Source organism: Anomaloglossus baeobatrachus, chromosome 10, assembly GCF_048569485.1.
Source record: "Anomaloglossus baeobatrachus isolate aAnoBae1 chromosome 10, aAnoBae1.hap1, whole genome shotgun sequence".
Lineage (NCBI taxonomy): Eukaryota > Metazoa > Chordata > Amphibia > Anura > Aromobatidae > Anomaloglossus > Anomaloglossus baeobatrachus.
This window is the reverse complement of record NC_134362.1, coordinates 168,521,954-168,545,088: the sequence shown is the minus strand read 5'-3', so window position 1 is coordinate 168,545,088 and position 23,135 is coordinate 168,521,954. Positions and strand designations below refer to the sequence as shown.

At 52.2% G+C, this 23,135-nt stretch overlaps 1 protein-coding gene across 1 annotated transcript; it reads left to right on the top strand.

Annotated features, from left to right (window-relative positions):
- The first annotated feature begins 3,260 nt into the window (after window positions 1-3,260).
- LOC142255313 (uncharacterized) lies at window positions 3,261-8,408 on the top strand. The gene is made up of 7 exons (XM_075326854.1): window positions 3,261-3,494; window positions 5,290-6,207; window positions 6,293-6,361; window positions 6,445-6,507; window positions 7,685-7,807; window positions 7,897-7,955; window positions 8,064-8,408. The coding sequence occupies exons 1-2, from the start codon at window positions 3,425-3,427 to the stop codon at window positions 6,147-6,149; spliced, it is 930 nt and encodes a 309-aa protein (XP_075182969.1). The 5' UTR covers window positions 3,261-3,424; the 3' UTR covers window positions 6,150-6,207; window positions 6,293-6,361; window positions 6,445-6,507; window positions 7,685-7,807; window positions 7,897-7,955; window positions 8,064-8,408.
- Window positions 8,409-23,135: the final 14,727 nt, after the last annotated feature.

The following is a 23,135-nucleotide window of genomic DNA, read 5'->3' as shown; positions in this document are numbered from 1 at the left end:
CTCCCCATACAGCCTGCACCCCCATATCACACACACTACACCCCCATGTCACACATCCTGCTCCTCATACAGCCTGCACCCCCATATCACACACACTACCCCCGCATATCTCACACACCCTGCTCCTCATACAGCCTGCACCCCCATATCACACACACTACACCCCCATGTCACACATCCTGCTCCTCATACAGCCTGCACCCCCATATCACACACACTACACCCCCATATGTCACACATCCTGCTCCCCATACAGCCTGCACCCCCATATCACACACACTACACCCCCATGTCACACATCCTGCTCCCCATACAGTCTGCACCCCCCATAACACACACTACACCCGCATATCTCACACACCCTGCTCCTCATACAGCCTGCACCCCCATATCACACACACTACACCCCCATGTCACACATCCTGCTCCCCATAGAGCCTGCACCCCCATATCACACACACTACACCCCCATGTCACACATCCTGCTCCCCATACAGTCTGCACCCCCCATAACACACACTACACCCGCATATCTCACACACCCTGCTCCTCATACAGCCTGCACCCCCATATCACACACACTACACCCCCATGTCACACATCCTGCTCCCCATAGAGCCTGCACCCCCATATCACACACACTACACCCCCATGTCACACATCCTGCTCCCCATACAGCCTGCACCCCCATATCACACACACTACACCCCCATGTCACACATACTGCTCCCCATACAGCCTGCACCCCCATATCACACACACTACACCCGCATATCTCACACACCCTGCTCCTCATACAGCCTGCACCCCCATATCACACACACTACACCCCCATGTCACACATCCTGCTCCCCATACAGCCTGCACCCCCATATCACACACACTACACCCCCATGTCACACATCCTGCTCCCCATACAGCCTGCACCCCCATATCACACACACTACACCCCCATATCCCACACACCCTGCTCCACATACCTCACCCTGCATGTAATCCAATTTACCCCTCTCAAAAACTCTGCACCCCTTCACATGCTTCTGTCACAGTCTGTAGGCCTCATATGCCCCTCACCCTGCACCCCCTCCCCCTCATGTCCCCTCTTTTCTCATTACCAGTCATGTGTCCCAATCTCTTTCAGGAATCGATATCAGTATCTTCTGTTTCTTTCTGCCGGCATCCTGTGTCTCCTCCCGCACAGTCACATGGGCACATGACATCATCGCAGGTCCTGGAAGGATGGCTTCCGTCTGCTAGAGCACTTCTGCTCTGCCGCACGTCAGAAACGCCTGGTGGCCTCTCCAGGTCAGGGGGCCCCTCTGTCCCCTGATGTCACCGGGCCCCCCCTGACTCACAGGCCGCCCCCCCACCCCTGACTCACAGGCCGCCCCCCCCCTGACTCACAGGCCGCCCCCCCCTGACTCACAGGCCGCCCCCCCCCTGACTCACAGGCCGCCCCCCCCCCCTGACTCACAGGCCGCCCCCCCCCCCTGACTCACAGGCCTCCCCCCCCCCCCCTGACTCACAGGCCGCCCCCCCCCGACTCACAGGCCGACCCCCCCTGACTCACAGGCCGGCCCCTGGCGGTCGCGTAGTAAAATATCCCCCCTCACACACACACTGCCCCTCTGGATAAAGTACTCCCTATTATGTGCCCTAATCCCCTCCTCACCCATCCACAGTGATTAAACCTTTCATCTTCGGCTCCTCCATGGAGCGCGCAGCCTGACGTGTCCCTGCGGCGACAGCAGCAGGGTGATGATGTCATCACGCAGCTGCACGTCGAAGCCCCTGTCCCGGCAGGGTTGCGTCTAGTTCAGAGTTGATTTTTTTGTGGTCCTCAAAAAATCAACTCTGATCTAGCTGCTTCAGTAGTGAGCCGGCTATATCGGAGTTGATTTTTGGAGGCCTCATTTTTTCCACTCTGATTTTGCCGGCTACAGTGCGGGAGAGGCGGGGGGCGGCCCCCCCACCCCTCCACCGGCCAGCCCACCGGGAGAAGTCCCGCCCCTCCCGCCTGTCAGTCCGGGCCTGGCGATACGTATAAACTTTATTCAAGAATCCCCTGTAAATATCCCCTTTTCAAAAAGCACCCAGGGCACGGGACCAGGCAACGGCCACCAAAGGGACATTCTCCAGTTATACACCGCCCGGGACCGAGTACCCCATAACCCTGGGCGACACACTTGCACTGGGGCCCACGAGCTTTGTCACCACACTGCTTACATACAGGACAATGTGATGCTCCATAACTCTTCCTGCAGAGGTCGGGGGCTTCCCATTACTATTATAGTAAGTTGCTACTACTGTGCCAAAAAATAAAATAATATCTCCCCTCAGCTGCCTGAGATTCACATGACACAAACCTCAGCTGCTGCAGAACATCATAATACACACTGCAGGTGTTGTCAGTCTGAGTTGAAGAGGTTCTGCAGCAGTTGAATTGTGTATTGTTTAACAATAGTGTAGCACCCACAAGTAATATTATAAAGAAATAGTTGTAGTACCCGGCGTTTCCCAGGATAGTAACTGTCTCCCAGTCTCCGTCTCTGTCTCTTTCCATGTCTCTGTCCCTGTCTGCCTCTGTCCCTGTCTGCCTCTGTCCCTGTCTCTTTCCCTGCCTGTCTGTCTCTTTCCCTGGCTGAATTGTAACACGCCAACATTCTTCTGACGTTCTGGCTGCATTGTGGCTCCCAGCTCCATTGACTTTAATGGAGGCAGGTTTTTTGTCGAATAACTGGAAAGCGCGAGGTTAAAATTTCCCCTAAAAACATACTCTATGATGTTCCCTGAGTCACATGGAGTGTCTGTGCAAAATCTCGTGATTGTACATGCGACAGTGTGGATTCCTTTAGCGGACACACAAACACACACACACGCACGCACACACACACTTAGCTGTATATAATAGATATTCCCCATAGACATCTAATGTTTAATAATTAACAATTTATACAATAAATAATATATATTATCTACCAAGCAAAATATTTACTATTTACAAACAATGAGAAAACCTGTTTATATAAATCTTTTCCAATGCACAGATTTATATACATTTATATTATAAAAAAACAGACAGAATATTTATATTCCACATTCTCTGACAACATTCATCGGTTGGCAGCAAACATGGCGGCCGGCTGCTGTGATGTCACAATGCTCGGGGTTCTATATGATGATGTCATAATGGAATGGAATGCCGGAGGGTATATAAGCCCCCCGCACAGTGATATCACTGCCATTTCTTGAGTTGATGCTTTTGCTGACACTTCACTTTGGTTCTGGAAGAGTGATCTAGTTTGTGCTCCACATCTAGTGTTTACTTCCTATTACTTGTTATTGATCTTTGATCAGGGCACAATAATACCGGTGCCCGGAGAGCTCAATTCTCCAAATTCTATCAGCTTCAGGTACCTAAGACATGAGTGCCCGGGAGCTGCGTCAGCTGATCGCTGACAATGAAGCATGGCTGCGCCGACCACAAAATCAAGGTAAGTGAAATATTTGGGGACGAGAGACAATATTCACACCCTATAGGGCAGGGGGCTCAAACTCGGCTGGGTATAAGGGCCACACAGAAATAAACAATTGGGGGCCGCACTCTTTTCAGGACAAAGTGACATTTTTATTGGTACCATATTTTTTTCTATACAGCTTTGGATCATCATTTTTGAACTTTGTTTAGTTTATTAGAACAATGTACAGTTTTTGTTTTTTTTAAAAAAATAAAAGATATATAGTATATATACATACATATATATATATATATATATACACACACACACACACACACACACATTTTTGCTGGTAAAAAAATAACAATCATGCTTTTTTTATATATTTGAGCCCATTTTTGTAAGTAATACAGCTTTACAATTGGCACCATATAGTAATTTTTGCCAACATTTTGTAGTAGTGTTCCAGTCGTGGTCCTCATCTTTTAGTACTGTCACTATCCTGCTAACCATTCTGTAGTAATATGCCCATTCTTGTCTCCTTGTAGTAATGTGCTTATCTTTGTATCCATCCTGTAGTAATGTGCAAATTCTTGTCCCCATCCTGTAGTAATGTCCCCATCCTGTAGTAATGTGCCCATTCTTGTTCCCTTCTTGTAGTAATGTGCCCTTGTGCCCAGTCCCTGTCCCCATCGTGGTCCTCACCCTGTAGTAATGTGCCCATCCTTGTCTCCATCCTGTAGTAATGTACCCATCCTTGTCCCCTTCTTGTATTATTGTGCCTCATCCTTGTTCCCATCCCGTAGTAATGTGCCCCATTGTGGTCCTCATCCTGTAGTAATGTGCCCATCCTTGTCCCCTTCTTGTTGTAATGTGCCCACCTGGTCCTCATCTTGTAGTAATATGCCCATCCTGGTCCCCATCCTGAAGTAATGTGCCCCATCCTTGTGCCCATCCTGTAGTAATGTGCCCATCCTTGTCTCCATCCTGTAGTAATGAACCCATCCTGGTCCACTTCTTGTAGTAATGTGCCCCATCCTTGTCCCCATCCCATAGTAATGTGCCCCATTGTGGTCCTCATCCTGTAGTAATGTGCCCATCCTTGTCCCCTTCTTGTAGTAATGTGCCCATCCTGGTCCCCATCCTGAAGTAATGTGCCCCATCCTTGTGGCCATCCTGTAGTAATGTGCCCATGCAGGTCCTCTTCTTGTAGTAATGTCCCCTTTACTGGACCTCTTCTTGTAGCAATGTCCCATCCTGGTCCCCTGTTGTGCTATTCTACGCGGCTTGCAGGCACGTAGACCTGGTAATGTTCGCAGCCATTGTCAGAGCTTCATCTGAAATTCAGATAAATGTTCTGCCGGCGCAGCACAAGTCAAGTTCTCTCTGCCCAACTATTCCAATAGCGGCCGCTGGCCAATCAGAGGCAAGCAACTGAGGTCAAATAGGTCAGTTGCTTGCTTGCTTCACAGCTCCAGAAAAACGTTCATCTGAAAAAAAGCACTGACGGCTGCGGCCCCTGCACCGGCTGCGATCGTTACTGATCCACGTGCCTGCTGGCCGCAAGAAGCAGCCTGAGGATCTGCATGCAGCCCGCAGCCACATGTTTGAGATCTCTGCTACAGGGCATTCCTGGGAGGATATATCATGGTGTATGATGGGCCACATTTTAGGATAGAAACTGCAGGTAAACTAAAGTCCAAAATAAGGCAATTTGTTTCTAGTGTTCTCCTCTCCCTAAACACAGCAGCAGCAGATGGGCTGATCCCTATAGGCCATAAGTATTTTACAAAATTGGAAATAATTGTGATAATTTATCATTTCTTTATAGGTCAGGCCATAACTGTCCATAGGTTGAGGTCTCAAGAAAGACATCAGAGAAGACCTCCCCGTGGACATCAGAGAGACAGCAATGCTGTCACTGAGAGGAGAGGGAGACCTGCCAGAGATCCTCTACACCGTAGGGGACAAGAGGGCAGGGAAAGAAGCCGCTCTCCTCTAAGACCAGCCTCTGCCGAACCCTCCAGCTCAACAGCGGAGGGCAGCAGTGGCAGGAGTAGAGAAAGAAGCCGTTCTCCTCCTAGACCAGCCCCTGCCGGGCCCTCCAGCTCAACAACAGAGGGCAGCAGGGGCAGGAGCAGAGAAAGAAGCCGCTCTCCTCCTAGACCAGCCCCTGCCGGGCCCTCCAGCTCAACAGCAGAGGGCAGCAGTGGCAGGAGTAGAGATAGAAGCCGCTCTCCTCCTAGACCAGCCCCTGCCGGGCCCTCCAGCTCAACAGCAGAGGGCAGCAGTGGCAGGAGTAGAGAAAGAAGCCGATCTCCTCTAAGACCAGCCCCTGCGGGGCCATCACCATCCATCAACGCACCTATTCAACCGCAGGCAGAGCCTGTGATCCCACCACCACTGCCACAGGTGGAGCCACCTGTACAAAATGTACCTGTGCCGAGGAGAAGGCGTGGTAGGATTAGCTGGAGAGCTCGCCAAATTGCGAGACTCCCAACAAGGAATGTAACCTCACAGGAGGAGGGCGAGAGATGTCCCATATGTATAGAGGACTATCAGATCGGAGAGCAGCTCACAGTCATCCCGTGCAACCACTTCTTCCATCCAGGTTGCATTTCTGACTGGCTGCGCTCCAGCCCTCACTGCCCCCTGTGCCGTAACCACTGCTTCAGACGCGCACCACAATGACATCTTAAGATGTCCATGGTGCGGGCAGTGAAAGAGACCATCTTGAATTCCAGCCCAGGTAAGGGACCCTGCATTCATTACAACTAATTTGAAGGCTATAAAAAAAAATGTCGTCTTTAACTTCTTGCTGTTCTGTTCTCTAGTTTACCATCAGCTTTGGTCAATATCTAACATGAAGGGCTAAACACAGGACATACCCCAAACACCGGACGGTAAGTCATCACTCACCCCTCTGTCCAGTCATATGTATATTACATGTAACATAGAAATAATCGCTGCTTTCTCCTCTTTGTAGAAGGAAAGTCAAAAAAAGTTTGGAAAACAAAGAATAATTAGATCAGAACAACCTGTACTTCATGTAAGTAAATATTAGGATTCCATTTCTTTTAGTCTCCAGCTCATTTTACTAGGAATTTATTCATATGATAAAATCAGGGGTGGAACGATCATGGTCGGGACCTCTGCGGGGCCTGGGGGGTACAGAGTGCTGTATAATACCAGAATAGGGACAAAGATACAAGCATGGGTTAGGAAAGCTCTGAGTGAAAGAAGTGCTTTCCCTCATCACCCAGCTTTCCCATGGTCTACTCTATACATATTTCTCTCAGCACCCAGCTTTTCCATGCTCTGCTATACATCTTTCAGCATCCAGCTTTCCCATGCTCTGCTATACATCTTTCAGCACCCAACTTTCCCATGCTCTGCTATACATCTTTCTCTCAGCACCCAACTTTCCCATGCTCTGCTATATATTTTTATTTCATCACCCAGCTTTCCTATGCTCTACTCTATACATATTTCTCTCAGAACCCAGCTTTTCCATGCTCTGCTATACATCTTTCAGCATCCAGCTTTCCCATGCTCTGCTATACATCTTTATCTCATCACTCAACTTTCCCATGCCCTGCTATACATTTTTTTTTCATCAACCAGATTTCTCATGCTCTGCTATACATCTTTCTTTTATCCCCCAGCTTTCCCATGCCCTGCTATACATCTTTCAGAATCCAGCTTTCCCATGCTCTGCTATACATCTTTATCTCAGCACTCAACTTTCCCATGCCCTGCTATACATTTTTTTTTCATCAACCAGATTTCTCATGCTCTGCTATACATCTTTCTTTTATCAGCCAGCTTTCCCATGCTCTGCAATACATCTTTCTCACAGCACCCAACATTCTCATGTTCTGATATCATGGGAAAGCTGGGTGCTGAAAGATATATAGCAGAGGATAGGAAACCTGGGTGGTGAGAAAAAAATGTATAGCAAAGCATGGAAAAGCTGGATGCCGAGAGAAAGACATATAGCAGAGCATAAGAAAGCTGGGTGCTGAGGAAAAGATATAAAGCAGGGATTTAGGAAAGCTGGGTGCTGAGGGAAAGATGTATAGCAAAGCATGGAAAACCAGGTGCTGAGGGAAAGCGGTTAAGCAGAGCATGGGAAGATGGGGGGGTGAGGTCCAAAACTTACAGCGGGGCCCATCGAACTCTAGTTGCGCCACTGGATATAATGATTTGTCATTTTCTCTTCACAGAAATCTACATTATTTTGAAGGCTGGACAAAAATCCTCTTTATCTTCCTGTTGTTCTGGTCTCTTTGGTCACTTCTCACCAAGCATGAAGGACCATGAACATGGACATCCCAAAACAGCGGATGGTGAGTTCCCCTCATTTCCTCTTCTCTCTCCGCCCCATGATCTGTATATTACATGCAATATAATATTGTTTTTTTTTTCCTTTTTACAGACAGAAGGTCCAAGTCTATAAACCATTGAGGGATTGGATCAGAGCGACCTGCGCTTCATGTAAGTAGATATTAGAATTTGCTTCTTTTCTTCCAGTCTTAAGCTCCTTTGTATTTCCTTTAGGAATCTGTTGATGGGATGTAATATCTTGTCGTCTTCTCTTTCCAGAAATCTACACAAGTTCCAGGTCATTTCCATCAAGATCCACAGATTCTCATCGGCTCCATGGAGACAGATCCATCATGTGCAGAGATCCTGAGATCGGCTGCAGCTGCAGACGATGTTCTCACATATTCCACATACGGGCGGCACGGTGGCTCAGTGGTTAGCACTGCAGTCTTGCAGCGCTGGGGTCCTGGGTTTAAATCCCACCAAGGACACCATCTGCAAGGAGTTTGTATGTTCTCCCCGTGTTTGCGTGGGTTTCCTCCGGGTTCTCCGGTTTCCTCCCACACTGCAAAAACATTCTGATAGGGAATTTACATAAAATATTCATAAAAATAAATCATATTAACCGTCTCTATGTCTGGTTGTGACTTTACTGTATAGAATTATTTTACATAATGATAAGTGACTGGAGGGAGTATTCGGGAGTAGGGATGAGCGGACCGCTGGATGTTCGTGTTCACTGGGTTCTGCCAAACTGTAGTTAAAAGTCCAGCTCGGCACCTGAACTTGACCCCGGACCTCAAACCCCATAGGAGTCAATAGGTGCAGAACCTATATAGGTTGGTGAGGGACATCAGGAGCCAGCGGTAGGCCTCGTGGTCCCTCACCCTAGACACAAGATTTCCTAGTGTTCTGTTTAAAGCACAGAGAGCATCATGAAGACCAAGGAACACAACAGGCAGGTCCATGATACTGTTGTGGAGAAGTTTAAAGCCGAAATTTGGTTACAAAAAGGATTACCAAAACTGGAAACATCCCAAGAAGCACTGTGCAAGCGATCATATTGAAATGGAAGGAGTATCATACCACTGCAAATCTACCAAGACCCGGCTGTCCATCCAAACTTTCATCTCAAACAATGAGAAGACTGATCAGAGATGCAGCCAAGAGGCCCATGATCACTCTGGATGAACTGCAGAGATCTACAGCTGAGGTGGGAGAGTCTGTCCATAGGACAACGATCAGTCGTACACTGCACAAAACTGGCCTTTATGGAAGAGTGGCAAGAAGAAAGCCATTTCTCAAAGATATCCATAAAAGTGTTCTTTACAGTTTGCCACAAGCCACCTGGGAGACACCAAACATGTGGAGGAAGGTGCTCTGGTCAGATGAAACCAAAATCGAACTATTTGAGCACAATGCCAAACGATAAGTTTGGCGTAAAAGCAACACAGCTCATCACCCTGAACACACCATCCCCACTGTCAAACGTGGTGGTGGCCTCCTCATGGTTTGTGCCTGCTTTTCTTCAGCAGGCATAGGGAAGATGGTTAAAATTGATGGGAAGATGGAGGGAGCCAAATACAGGGCCAATCTTGAAGAAAACCTGTTGTAGTCTGTAAAAGACCTGAGACTAGGACGGAGATTTGTCTTCCAACAAGACAATGATCCCAAACATAAGGCAAAATCTACAATGAAATGGTTCACAGATAAATGTATCCAGGTGTTAGAATGGCCAAGTCACAGTCCAGACCTGAATCCAATCGAGAATCTGTGGAAAGAGCTGAAAACTGCTGTTCACAAACGCTCTCCATCCAACCTCACTCAGCTCCAGCTGTTTACAAAGGAAGAATGGGCGAGAATTTCAGTCTCTGGATGTGCAAAACTGATAGACACAAACCCCAAGCGACTGCAGCTGCAATCGCAGAAAAAGGTGGTGTGGCGCCCTGGACAAGCCAGGGGCCACAGAGAACAACATCTACACACCCCACACTCCCGGTCAGGCACACCTAAGTCAGACACAAAACCCTTGTTGCCTTCCTCCAGGGGCTGATGTCCACACCAGGAGGTGGAGCCACGCGGTTGGTCTCCTCCCACCGAGGAGTTCACAGTCCTGGAGGCAGGAAACTGTAGTCAGTTTAGCTCAGGCAGAGCTTGAGTGCAGAGCAGAGTTAAGTGCAGCGAGTAAAAGTGTGCTGAGCTACTGCAGGTGTCCGGGTTGGAGCCCGGGCACGTCCAGCAAGGTTGGCAGACGGTGGTGACCGTCTGCAGCAGTGGCCTATTGGAGCTAACCGTAGGGACCGTGGACGGGCGGTGGCCCGGCGGTACCGGACCGGTAAGCAAAGAGAAGCCAGCACCATCCGGCAGGGGCTTACGGACCCCGGCAAGGCTAGGAGTTGCCGTGAATTTGCCAAATACGTTAGCGAAAAGAACCTCCTGGGTTTCCCAGCAGCCAAGTCCCGACAGAAGGCAACCGTCCAACCGAGAGAGGGAAACACAGTCACCGCCAAGGCTAAAGTTCCCAGGGCCAGAGCCTTCGCGCAAAAGGGGCTCCTTCAGCACCCATCCAAGCTGGGGAGCGGGTTACCGGTGGGAACCCATTGGAACCGTTACACTACATAGGTGCAGGGAAAGGCAGTCACCATCAACCTGCCGGGAGAAACAACACCGCAGCTGTCTGTGGGACCCGTCCATCCAGCCGTGTGTTTTACCGAGAACTGTGTCCTCATCATTGGCTGAGTGAGTACCACCGAGCCGTGCAGCACATCGCTGCCCCCGCGACCCTGCACCTCACCAGGCCCTGTAACCCGCCTGTCATCCATCCCTACCCCATCACAGGGCCCCGGGACAACCAACCCCCTACCCACGGACAGGAGAACTAACAACAAAGCTGCTCCTTGTCACCGCTCCCGGGTTTCCCGTCTAGAGCAGCGGTGGTGTCACCAATATCACCACAACCGTGGGTGGCGTCACGGACAATAACCAAATCCCCACAATCAAAACCCCCTTTTCACTCACGGGCGAGGAACGCCGCTCGAGTCCCCGGGATCCGGCCCACCGCTCGAGCCATCATAGAGCAGCAGCAGCAGCCGGACCCGAGCAGTGGGAGAACACAGCGTCCCCTCCTCCGCCCGCGACAACTTGGCGTCACGAACAGGATCCTACCGTTCTACCAACTAGTGGAACTGCGCCTTGTGTGAACACCAGAGGTGTCCGGCCGGAAATTTGGAGAAGCCGCCATCTTGGGCGCGAAAAATTCCCGCTCGAGCGTCTCGTCGAGCAGTGGAGGCGCGAAGGCCCAAACCCCGCCCCTATAGAGGAGGAGCCGGAAAGAGACTAAGGGAGACGGAAGCAAGATGTCTGCGCCCGACGGAGCCACTGGAGATGCGGTGGTCGCAGTCGCGGGGGCACCCGTAGATGGGAATGGGCCTGCCCAGGTCCCGGCCGCGCTGGCGGGGAGCGCCGCGGCCACAGCTCTCGCTCAGGTGATGCCGTTCTCCTTGCCCTATGTGCCCGGAGCTGCCTGGCTACCGCAGTACGATGGGAAACCTGATGCCTTGCAGGTTTTCCGGAAGAAACTTAGTCCGCTACTGGAACTGTACCCCCTGACTGATAAGCAACGTGCAGCGCTAGTGATGGGGCAGCTAACCGGCGCGGCTGAGCAGGAGGCGGAGACAGGGGCCGAGGGGGACCGGTCTTCTGTAGCCACCATCTTTGAGAAGCTGCAGACGGCCTTTGAGACCCGTACCGGGGCAGAGTTGCGGATGCAGTTCTATCAATGTCGGCAACGGCCCGCGGGATAGCATTCGGGACTATGCCTTGCGCCTGCAAACCGCTCTCCGGTATGGACCCCCAATCTGTTACAGGTGCAGCAAACCCGGCCACTACTCCCGACGGTGTCCGTTAAACGAGCAACCCCTGGGGCCACGGGCCAATTCTCAGGAGTAGAACCCCATGGCCCCCCAGACTGGCGGGACCGGTACATCGGGGCCCGGCCCATCATCCCTGTGGCCGTGGACGGCATACCGGTGATGGCTCTCCTGGACACTGGATCACAGGTAACCACTATACCATACACACTGTATCAACGGTACTGGGGAAAGGACGAACTGGCTCCCCCAGATGCCAGCATAACACTGATTGCTGCTGATGGACTCCCATTGACCCAAGTGGGGTACAAACAAGTGGCCATGACTGTGGGGCGAGCTGAACTGCAACACCAGGGTATGATTGTGATAATGAATGAGCCCAGTGATCATAACCCGAAGGTAGTGCTAAGGACTAACGTGATGGAGCACTGTATGAGTGACGTGCTGACCCTACTGCAGCAGCTGGCCACCACGGCGGCGGGGAGCCGACAGAGCTGTGCAGCGTGAGATCCGAGCCCTGATGTACCGCCAACATGTGAGTTCGAAAGGAGGAGAGATTGGCGGGGTGCGAGTGATGGATGTTGCCCCTTTGATTGTACCTCCCCGGAGTGAGATGATGATTTGGTGCAGGGCAGCAGTAGGGCCACAGGGGCGAGACTACCCCGCCATGATAGAGCCCATGCCCTCGGAACACTGGCCCACAGTAATGGCCACCCGCGGAGTGGTAGATGTAAACAAGGGGAGAGAGCCCGTGAGGGTGCTGAACTGCGAGGAGGAAGAAGTCAGGCTTCCCCGGTACGCTACCCTTGCTAAGTTGCTCACTCTGGATCCCCACACCATCCACGAGGCCGTTCCCCCAACCTCACCACTTACTGCCAGCACTCACCCATCCCCAGGGGAGTTAGACGAGTGGTGCCGACAGCTACACATAGGCACTGACGATACCCCTACACATCACAAAGAAGGGGTATACCGGGTGGTACAGGAGTATGAGCAGGTTTTTAACAAGCACCCCCTAGACTTTGGGCAGATTAAAGGGGTCCAACACCATATCCCCACCGGTGAGCACCCCCCTATCAAAGAGAGGTACAGGCCTATTCCTCCTGCACACTACCAATGTGCTAAGGACATGTTGAGGAACATGAAGGAGGCAGGGGTTATTAGGGACAGCTGTAGTCCCTGGGCCGCCCCGTTGGTACTGGTTAAGAAGAAGGATGGCGCCATGCGGATGTGTGTGGATTACCGAAAAATTAACCAGATAACACATAAGGATGCTTACCCTCTGCCCCGCATTGAGGAGTCCCTGGCTGCTCTGAGAACCGCTAACTACTTCTCCACCCTTGACCTCACCAGTGGGTACTGGCAGGTGGCTGTGGCACCAGAAGACCGAGAGAAAACTTCATTTACCACCCCTATGGGACTCTGCGAGTTTAATAGCATGCCGTTCGGGCTGTGCAATGCCCCTGGAACCTTCCAACGGCTGATGGAATGCTGCCTGGGGCATTTGAACTTCGAGACCGTCTTGCTGTACCTGGATGATGTGATTGTGTACTCCCAGACATATGAAGCCCATCTGGAGCACCTAGCCGAGGTGTTTGCGTCCCTTGCTAAATATGGGATGAAGTTGAAGCCCTCCAAGTGTCATCTGCTGAAACCCAGAGTGCAGTACCTAGGGCATGTGGTTGGAGCGGAGGGTGTCGCCCCAGGCCCCGAGAAAATCACCGCCATCCAGGACTGGCCGAGGCCGACTACGGTGAGGGAAGTGAGGCAGTTCCTGGGCCTGGTGGGGTATTACCGTCGCTTCATCAAGGGGTACACGAAGATGGCTGCCCCCATTCAAGACCTCCTCGTGGGACAGACCAAAGGTGGTAAGCCCCTAGGGGCCCCACTGGTGTGGGAAGAAAGGCATGAGGAATCCTTCCGCCAGCTGAGACCGGCCCTGACCGGAGAAGAAATCCTAGCCTACCCTGATTACAGCCACCCCTTCATCCTCTACACCGATGCCAGCAATGTAGGCTTGGGGGCAGTTCTCTCCCAGGTCCAAGACGGGAAGGAAAAAGTGATTGCTTATGGTAGCCGAAAGCTCCGACCGACAGAGGAACCCTGAGAACTACAGCTCTTTCAAACTAGAGCTCCTGGCACTCGTGTGGGCTATCACCGAGCGATTCCGCCATTACCTGGCCGCAGCTAAGTTCACCGCTTTCACGGATAATAACCCGCTGACCCACCTAGATACAGCCAAGCTAGGCGCGCTGGAGCAGCGGTGGGTGGCCAGGCTAGCCAATTACGATTTCACCATCAAATACAGGGCCGGCCGTACCAACGTTAATGCCGATGCAATCTCTCGCATGCCCCACCTGTCGGAAGAAGGGCCCGAGGATGACGACCTCGAGGAGGTTGAGTTGCCTGCATTTCATCGGCTGCCGACTGAGAAGGTGCATGTCCATCAACAACTGGTAAACCTGGACCCACTGCCCAGCCAGGAGTGGCAAGAAGCTCAGGACCAAGTGCCCGCTGTCCGCCTAGTCAAGATCCTAGTGGAGCAAGGTGCTGTTGGGATAGACCCCGCTGCCCCAGCCGAAGCTCAACGCCTGTGCCGGGAACGAACCCGGCTGTATCTGCACCAGGGGAAATTGTACCGTGAGCTGATAAACCCAAAGACCCATGAGAAGATCCGCCAGTTGGTGATTCCCCAAGCTAATGTGCCCACCATCCTGCAGGCATACCATGATGATGCTGGACACTTCGGATGGAAGAAGCTAGAGATGCTGTTGAGAGAGCGGTTCTATTGGAGCGGAATGTGGGAATCTGTGTAGGCCTGGTGCCGGGAATGTGGCCCTTGTACGCTGAGAAGGAAGGACGAGGCCAGCCAGAAGGCGCCCCTACACCCGATCGTTACACATCAGCCGCTGGAGCTGGTCGCCCTGGACCATGTAAAGCCCACCCCCAGCCGAAGTGGGTACACCTACGCTCTAACCATCGTAGACCACTATTCAAGGTTCATGGTGGTTGTCCCAGTCAAGGACCTAACCGGCCGCACCGCCGCTAGAGCGTTCCAGGCTTATTTCTGCCGACCACATGGACACCCTGAGAAGGTGCTTACTGACCAAGGCCCGGCCTTTGAAGCGGATGTATTCCAGCAATTTTGCCAGTTGTACGGCTGCAAGAAGATCCGGACCACGCCTTACCACGCCCAAACCAATGGCATGTGTGAAAAGATGAACCACCTGGTCCTGGGCCTCCTTAAGACGCTGCCACTAGAAGAGCAGAACCTGTGGCCGGAAAAGCTACCTGACCTGGTCGATATGTACAACAATATCCCGTCCAGCTCAACGAAATGCACCCCAGCATACTTGATGAGGGCTCGCCCCGGCCGGCTGCCGATGGATTTGGACATGGGGTTGGAAGCCCCAGAAGCACTCCCTTCGACAGCTGAATGGGACACCCGGCGGAGGGTGCAGTACCGACAAATCCAGGAGTATGTTGAAAAGAATTTGAGTCGGAGCCGGGAACAGCAGGAGCAGCGCTTTAACCAGAAGGCGTCTGCCGGTCCTTTCCAGCCTGGAGATGTGGTACTGAAACGAAAAAGGAGAACCCACAAGCTGGATGATCAGTGGGAGCAAACCCCGTATGTCATACAGCCCACAGGATGAGAGAATGGGAAGGCTTACCAGATCAGTCGTGACCAGGGGGGAACTCTGGTCACGGTTTCCCGGGACCATCTAAAAAGGTGCCCACCAGCATTGAGGGTGGAGGCTGAGGCTCCGCTTCCCGGACCGACAGAGAAGGCAAAAGAGGTAATCCACACCATGATGGGTGATTTTCCAGCAGACTGGCCTACGCAGAACGGCGTGGTGATTCTTCCAGTGATACTGTTCCCACAACCCGTGGATGAGGAAGTGATGGAAGTGGTCAACCATGAGCCAGTGCCCAGGGATGAACCTGTACCCAGCTCCCCTACGCCTCCGCCTGCCCCACACGATAGCAGGGAAGAGGAACTGATGGTTTCCTCTGCCCCACTGCCTGCCACCACTGACACCGGACCTCGAAGGTCCACTCGTCCCAACCTAGGTAGACCCCCACTTAGGTACCGGGAAACTACTCTTTAGAGGGGAACTCCGTATGTGTTAAAAAGTACCGTTTAACTGTTTTCAAAAGAATGATAAGTGAATGATTAACCGAAGATTTACCTGATTGTCAGCCCGATTGAAACCGGTCGTTGCCGGCACCGTTGTCCCCGTGGGGACTGTCTACAAGTTTTTGCATAAGGGACTCCTTATGGACAAGCCTGAGAACTAGCAAGGCAACCACGAACTAGTGGTCTGTAAATAAAAATGTTATTTTAAGGCTTTCACCGTTACCGCCTCCGGAGAGGCGGATTGGAGGAAGGGCCCGCAGTGGAGCAGGCTGGGGCCCAGCCACCACCGGAACCGGTGGCGATCCTCTGGGGGTTTCAGGGGTTCCCCATGGACGTGGGTCCCCTGAAAAGGACAGAACCCGCTCGGGCAACTTGTGCTGGACTGGGGTCAAGGGGTGCTGCCTGTTTGCTTAGGGGCAGCATCAGGGCCAGATTGTTTGGGTGGGAGAGAGCGGAAGCCGTAACCGTTACGCAACATTTTAAGTAAGAGTACCTCCCGATGTGGGAAAATGTTATTTTACTTGTAATCATAGTTTTACCGTTATCTTTTCCAGTTGTGAAAATAAAACCGGTGATGGACGGGCAGCCCGCTGACGGTCTGCATTTTACTAAGGGGGAATGTGGTGCCCTGGACAAGCCAGGGGCCACAGAGAACAACACCTACACACCCCACACTCCCGGTCAGGCACACCTAAGTCAGACACAAAACCCTTGTTGCCTTCCTCCAGGGGCTGATGTCCACACCAGGGGGTGGAGCCAGGCGGTTGGTCTCCGCCCACCGAGGAGTTCACAGTCCTGGAAGCAGGAAACTGTAGTCAGTTTAGCTCAGGCAGAGCTTGAGTGCAGAGTAGAGTAAAGTGCAGCGAGTAAAAGTGTGCTGAGCTACTGCAGGTGTCCGGGTTGGAGCCCGGGCACGTCCAGCAAGGTTGGCAGACGGTGGTGACCGTCTGCTGGAGTGGCCTATTGGAGCTAACCGTAAGGACCGTGGACGGGCGGTGGCCCGGTGGTACCGGACCGGTACGCAAAGAGAAGCCAGCACCATCCGGCAGGGACTTACAGACCCCGGCAAGGCTAGGAGTCGCCGTGAATTTGCCAAATCCGTTAGCGAAGGGAACCTCCTGGGTTTCCCAGCAGCCAAGTCCCGACAGAAGGCAACCGTCCAACCGAGAGAGGGAAACACAGTCACCGCCAAGGCTAAAGTTCCCAGGGCCAGAGCCTTCGCGCAAAAGGGGCTCCTTCAGCACCCATCCAAGCTGGGGAGCGGGTTACCGGTGGGAACCCATTGGAACCGTTACACTACATAGGTGCAGGGAAAGGCAGTCACCATCAACCTGCCGGGAGAAACAACACCGCAGCTGTCTGTGGGACCCGTCCATCCAGCCGTGTGTTTTACCGAGAACTGTGTCCTCATCATTGGCTGAGTGAGTACCACCGTGCCGTGCGGCACAGCGCTGCCCCCGCGACCCTGCACCTCACCAGGGGCCCTGTAACCCGCCTGTCATCCATCCCTACCCCATCACCGGGCCCCAGGACAACCAACCCCCTACCCACAGAGGGGAGAACTAACAACAAAGCTGCTCCCTGTCACCGCTCCCGGGATTCCCGTCTAGAGCAGCGGTGGTGTCACCAATAAAACCACAACCGTGGGTGGCCTCACGGACAGAAATCAAATCCCCACAATCAAAACCCCCTTTTCACTCATGGGCGAGGAACACCGCTCGAGTCCCCAGGATCTGGCCCACCGCTCGAGCCACCACCGAGCAGCAGCAGCAGCAGCCGGACCCGAGCAGTGGGAGAGCGCAGCGTCCCCTCCTCCGCCCGCGACAGTGGCGCTACAAAGTATTAACTTACAGCGGATGAATAATATTGCACGCCCCAATTTTCAGTTATTTAATTTTTACAAAAATAAGCAATAAATATCGTTCAACTTCACAATTGTGTCTGACTCGCCCACCCCAGGGCTATGGGACACCCGGTGCCAAGCCGGACCAGTCCGGGGGTTGTCAGTGGTGGCGGGGCCCGACTCCGTGGCCCTGGTGGGTGTCAGTTTAAATATGGCTGGTGACTTGGGAGCAATTAAAGTATTTGTTTTGTGACGCCACCTGTGGTTTGCGGCTATTAAGCCGCCGCTGCTGTGTGAGGCCTCCGGGGTGATGATATGGCAGCAATGGTGGTACTGCTCCCCACAGGTGGAGCGGTGCCCCGGGGACACTGTTGGTGCTCGTGAAAGTCTATGGTGTTGTGTGGATAACACGGTGCAGGGCCGACAGGCAATGAAAGAAACAGGCACAAACAACAGTCTTTTTACCTTCTCCTCTTTTACTTTAAGAACAGTCCAGTCGTGGGAGACCGTCACAGGTGGTGAAGGGGATCCGGTCGGCCTGGAAGTACTTGGGGTGATCTTTTTGGCCAGCTGAGTATGAGGCCTACTCCTGTTCTTTTCTTTACTATTATAGGACCCTGCTCTCTGGATTTAGCAATGGCCCTCTTGCTGCTGGGACCTGTGGTACGTCCCTTTCCCTCTGTGGTAGGCTGCGCAGGCCCTCTCTGGTGCTTCTCTGCTGGAGTCCACACCGGGCCCTGATGATGCAGCTGTACCTTCGGGCTGTTAATGGGCCAGGTGCTTGCAGCTCTCCTGCCCTTCGGATTCGGCTACAAGGAAGTATTTTAGGACCTGGTGGCCACAGACTCCGATGTCCGAGTCTCTTCTGTGCCTCTCTGCTACTCCTGCTTCCCTGGGCCAAGCTGCTCCAACTCTAGGCCCTAGATCCACAGGACAGCACACTCTGCGTCTGCTTGCTATCACTTCTCTCTACAGACTGAACACTACTTCCTCCCTCAGGTCAGACTTAAGGAATGCTCCCTGGAATTCCAGGTTCAGAGATCCCCCTGCTGGCCGGAGGGAGAACTGCGTTGGATGTTAAACTTACTGGCCAATAGACCTCCCAATTACCTCCAGGCTCAGCATTAACCCTTTGGGAGGGCAATGCTGTTGTGGCGACCAGGTCCTGGGGCGCCACACTCCCCCTTAGTTAAATTCAGTACTCCCGGACTGTAGAAACAAACATAACATGTTAGAACATTTCATCCCATTATGGGAGGCGCTTACTTAAACGTTACAAACTTAAACACTACTATAAGAGTCCAGTGTGGCTCCCTGCCGGGTGTCCATTACACTGCTCCATGGGGGACCCGCCGCGATCAAACCCCCAACGTAGGCTCTGGGCGTGCGTCAGAGCATTGATGACCCCACTCTATGCACGCCGGACGGGTTTTTCTTCAGGGGTGTGGAGCACACTGGTGCTAACTATGTACAATTAGAGTGTTGGCCATCCATAGTCCAGTGGCCCAATTGTCCATTTACTTAGTCACCCAAAACAAAACATTACATACAAGACATTTTCACATAACTATTTACACTCTGTTAGATATTTTACTTTCTATCTTCTATACCTTGGAGGGGGCTGTCCCCGAGTGCTACGTTGGGACCGGCGTAGCTCTGGGGTTTGTCCCTGACTACTTGGAGTGTTTCCCCCCCCCCGTGTTATTGGTAGGCCTAACCCTGACAGGGATGCATGTTGGTTGCCTACGGGGTCTCAGATTCGCCAAGGGTACGGCAGGTTCACCACTGGCAGGGGGTTGAGCCCCCTGTTCTACTGCTGGCATGTCATCTTGTGTTGGAGCGGACGGTTCTTTAGGTGGATCTGGAACCTCTTCTGTTTCTGGCTCGACCAACTGCGGGAACGTCAAGACTGGTACCACTATGGCATTGTTTATTCGGGTCCAAGTTTTGGGGAATTTTCCAAGGATTGTTTGGATCATCTCTTTCTCTTTTTCTTGACTTTGGGGACTTTCTTGTACTTCTTCTACTTCTTTTTGGATTCTGCACCGTTCAGGGCACGCATTCAGGCGGTCTCGAGAAACTGCTTGATAGGTCTTGCCTTCATCTTTGCTTATGAGGCATACCTTACTATTGTCAAAGTTGGAGGGAATAATGGTGTAGGGTTCATTCTCCCACTGATCATCTAATTTATGCGCCCTCCGCTTTTTCTTGAGGACCTGTTCTCCAGGTGCTAAGGGAGTTGCCGGGGCTGTTTGATTGTAGTTCTGCTCTTGTCTCGTTCTTACTTGGGACAGGCTCCTTTCTACGCATTCCTGGACTTTGCGGTACTGCTGTTGTCGCTCTGTATCCCAATCTTCTATCTCCTGAACCGCTTCAGGTGACACAGTTCCCATCTCAAAGTCTACAGGTAACTTGCCAGGTCTTCCTCGCATCAGGTAAGCAGGGCTGCAGTTGGTCGAATTTACTGGGATATGGTTGTACAGGTCTACCAGATCTGGTAACTTCTCTGGCCATTGGTTTCTTTCTTCCAGAGGTAGAGTCTTCAGCATATCAATAACCACATGGTTCATCTTCTCGCACAATCCATTGGTTTGGGGGTGGTTCGGTGTTGTTCGGATTTTCTTACAGCCGTACATGTTACAGAACTCTTGGAACACTTCGGCCTCGAATGCAGGACCTTGATCAGTCAGTACCGTTTCCGGATAACCGTGAGGCTGACAAAAGTATGCCTGGAATGCTTTAGCTGCTGTTCTGGCTGTCTGGTCCTTCACAGGCACTACTACCAGGAAACGAGAGTAATGGTCCACAATGGTGAGGGCGTACACATAGCCTGACCGGCTTGGTGTTAACTTCACGTGGTCCAGGGCCACCAACTCCAGGGGCTGCTTCGTGACAATTGGCTGTAGGGGAGACCTCTGGCGGGCATCATCCTTCCGCCTCAGGTTACACGGACCACAGTCTCGGCACCACTTCTCGATCGTCTTTCTCATGTGCACCCAGTAGAACCGATCGCGGAGTAGGGTCTCCAACTTCTTCCACCCGAAGTGTCCTGCTTTATCATGGTAAGCTGCTAGGACCATTGGAGCATCCCTCTGTGGGACCACTATCTGCCAGACGAGTTCATTCGTTCGCCAGTTGACATATCTCTTGCAGAGCTTGCCTTGTTAGGTGAACAGTCGTCCCCTCTCCTTCCACAACTGCTGGGCTTCTTGTGGAGCGTCTGGACCGAGATGGGTCTAAGCTTGTGCTAGCTTTTCCTTGACTAATCGCACGGCCGGGTCACCGTTCTGTGTCTCTTCCCAATTATGGTGGAGTAATGGGTTGACCGAGACCTCGTGCTGGCTCGAGCGCTTCACTCCTACAGCATGCTCACACTGGGAAACACCTTGGTGATGGAAAGCCGGTAACTCTATCTCTTCGAGTTCATCCAGGTCTTCTCCAGACTCGGGTAAGTGAGGCATTCTGGACAGCGCATCAGCATTGTTATTCTTCTTGCCAGTCCGGTGCTTGATGGTAAAGTCAAAGTTAGACAGCCGGGCCATCCATCGCTGTTCCAACGCACCTAACTTGGCTGTTGCCAGATGTGTCAACGGATTGTTGTCCGTGAAGATGGTGAACTTGGCCGATGCCAGATAGTGCTTGAAGCGTTCAGTCACTGCCCAAACAATAGCGAGGAACTCTAGCTTGAAAGAACTGTAGTTTTCTGGATTCCTTTCTGTGGGCCGAAGCTTCCTACTGGCGTAAGCTATCACCTTCTCTCTGCCTCCCTGCACCTGGGACAGAACTGCTCCCAGTCCCACGTTGCTGGCGTCTGTATACAGTACAAACGGCTGGCTGTAGTCAGGGTAGGCCAGAATTTCTTCTCCCATGAGAGCCCCTTTCAGCCGGACAAAAGATGTTTCTATTTGGCTGTTCCATTCAAATGGAGGGCTCTGCTTCTTAGCCTGCTTTGGCTGGCCCACCAGGAGATCTTGAAGAGGCGCTGCTATCTTTGTGAAACCATCAATGAACCTTCGGTAGTAGCCCACCAGCCCAAGGAACTGCCGCACCTCCTTTACCGTAGTGGGTCTTGGCCAGTCCTTGATTACGGTGACTTTCTCCGGATCAGGTGCCACACCTTCTGCGCTGACCACATGACCCAGGTACTGTACCTTTGGCTTCAAGAGGTGACATTTGGACGGCTTTATCTTCAGGCCATGCTCCGACAGGGACTCAAACACTTTTGCTAAGTGCCTCAGGTGATCTTCATAGGTCTTGGAGTAGACTATGACGTCATCCAGGTACAATAGCACGGTTTCAAAGTTGTGATGGCCCAAGCAGCACTCCATCAATCTCTGAAATGTCCCTGGGGCATTGCAGAGCCCGAACGGCATACAATTGAACTCGCAGAGACCCATTGGTGTCGTGAATGCAGTCTTCTCTTTGTCCGCCTCTGCCACGGGAACCTGCCAATACCCACTGGTGAGATCCAGGGTGGAGAAATAATTAGCTGATTTTAAGGCCGTTAGTGACTCTTCTATTCTGGGTAGTGGATAAGCATCTTTATGTGTAATGCGGTTAATTTGTCTGTAATCTACGCACATTCTCATTGTACCATCTTTTTTCTTTACGAGCACTAGTGGAGCTGCCCAAGGGCTACAGCTATCTCTGATAACCCCAGCCTCCTTCATCTCCCGTAACATTTCTTTGGCACGCTGATACTGTGCTGGGGGTACAGGGCGGTATCTCTCTTTAATGGGATGATGATCACCCGTGGGGATTTGATGTTTAACCCCTTTTACCTGCCCAAAATCTAGGGGGTGTTTGCTGAAGACCCGCTCGTACTCCTGTACCACCCGGTAAACCCCATGCTTTTGGTGTGAGGGTGTGGAGTCGGTGCCCACATGTAATTTTTGGCACCAGTCTTCCAGCTGCCCCTTGGAGCCATTGTCTTCCGCCTGGTCGGACGGGATCAAGGGTTCCACTGCTTTGATGGTATTGTTACTGACAGTGTACAGTTTTGCTACAGTGGCGTATTGGGGAAATTTGGCTTCCTCCTCCCCACAATTCAGGACACGGACGGGCACTCTCCCCTTGCGGACGTCTGCTACCCCTCTGGCTATCAGGACTCCAGGCCTACTGTCTGAATACACCGGTTCTACCAAGGCCTGGTAATCCTGACCCTTGAGCCTATTGCTGCCCGACACCATATCAACATTTCACTTCTTGGGGGTATTGCAATGGGGAGGGGGTCACTTACCCTCACACTGCCAATTTCTCCTCCGGCCAGCTCTACCTGCTGCCTCCTCATCAGGGCTCTGATCTCCCTCTGTAGGGCACGCTGCTGCCCGGAGCTGGCAGTTTCAGACGCCTGTTGCAACAAAATTATCACTTCGGCAATACAATTTTCTATCACATTTGTACCAATGGTTAGCAGTGGGTCAGATTCTTTGCGATCAATATCTACAATTATCATCCCCTGACATGGCAATTCTACCCGCCCCACTTTAATGGTTACTTCT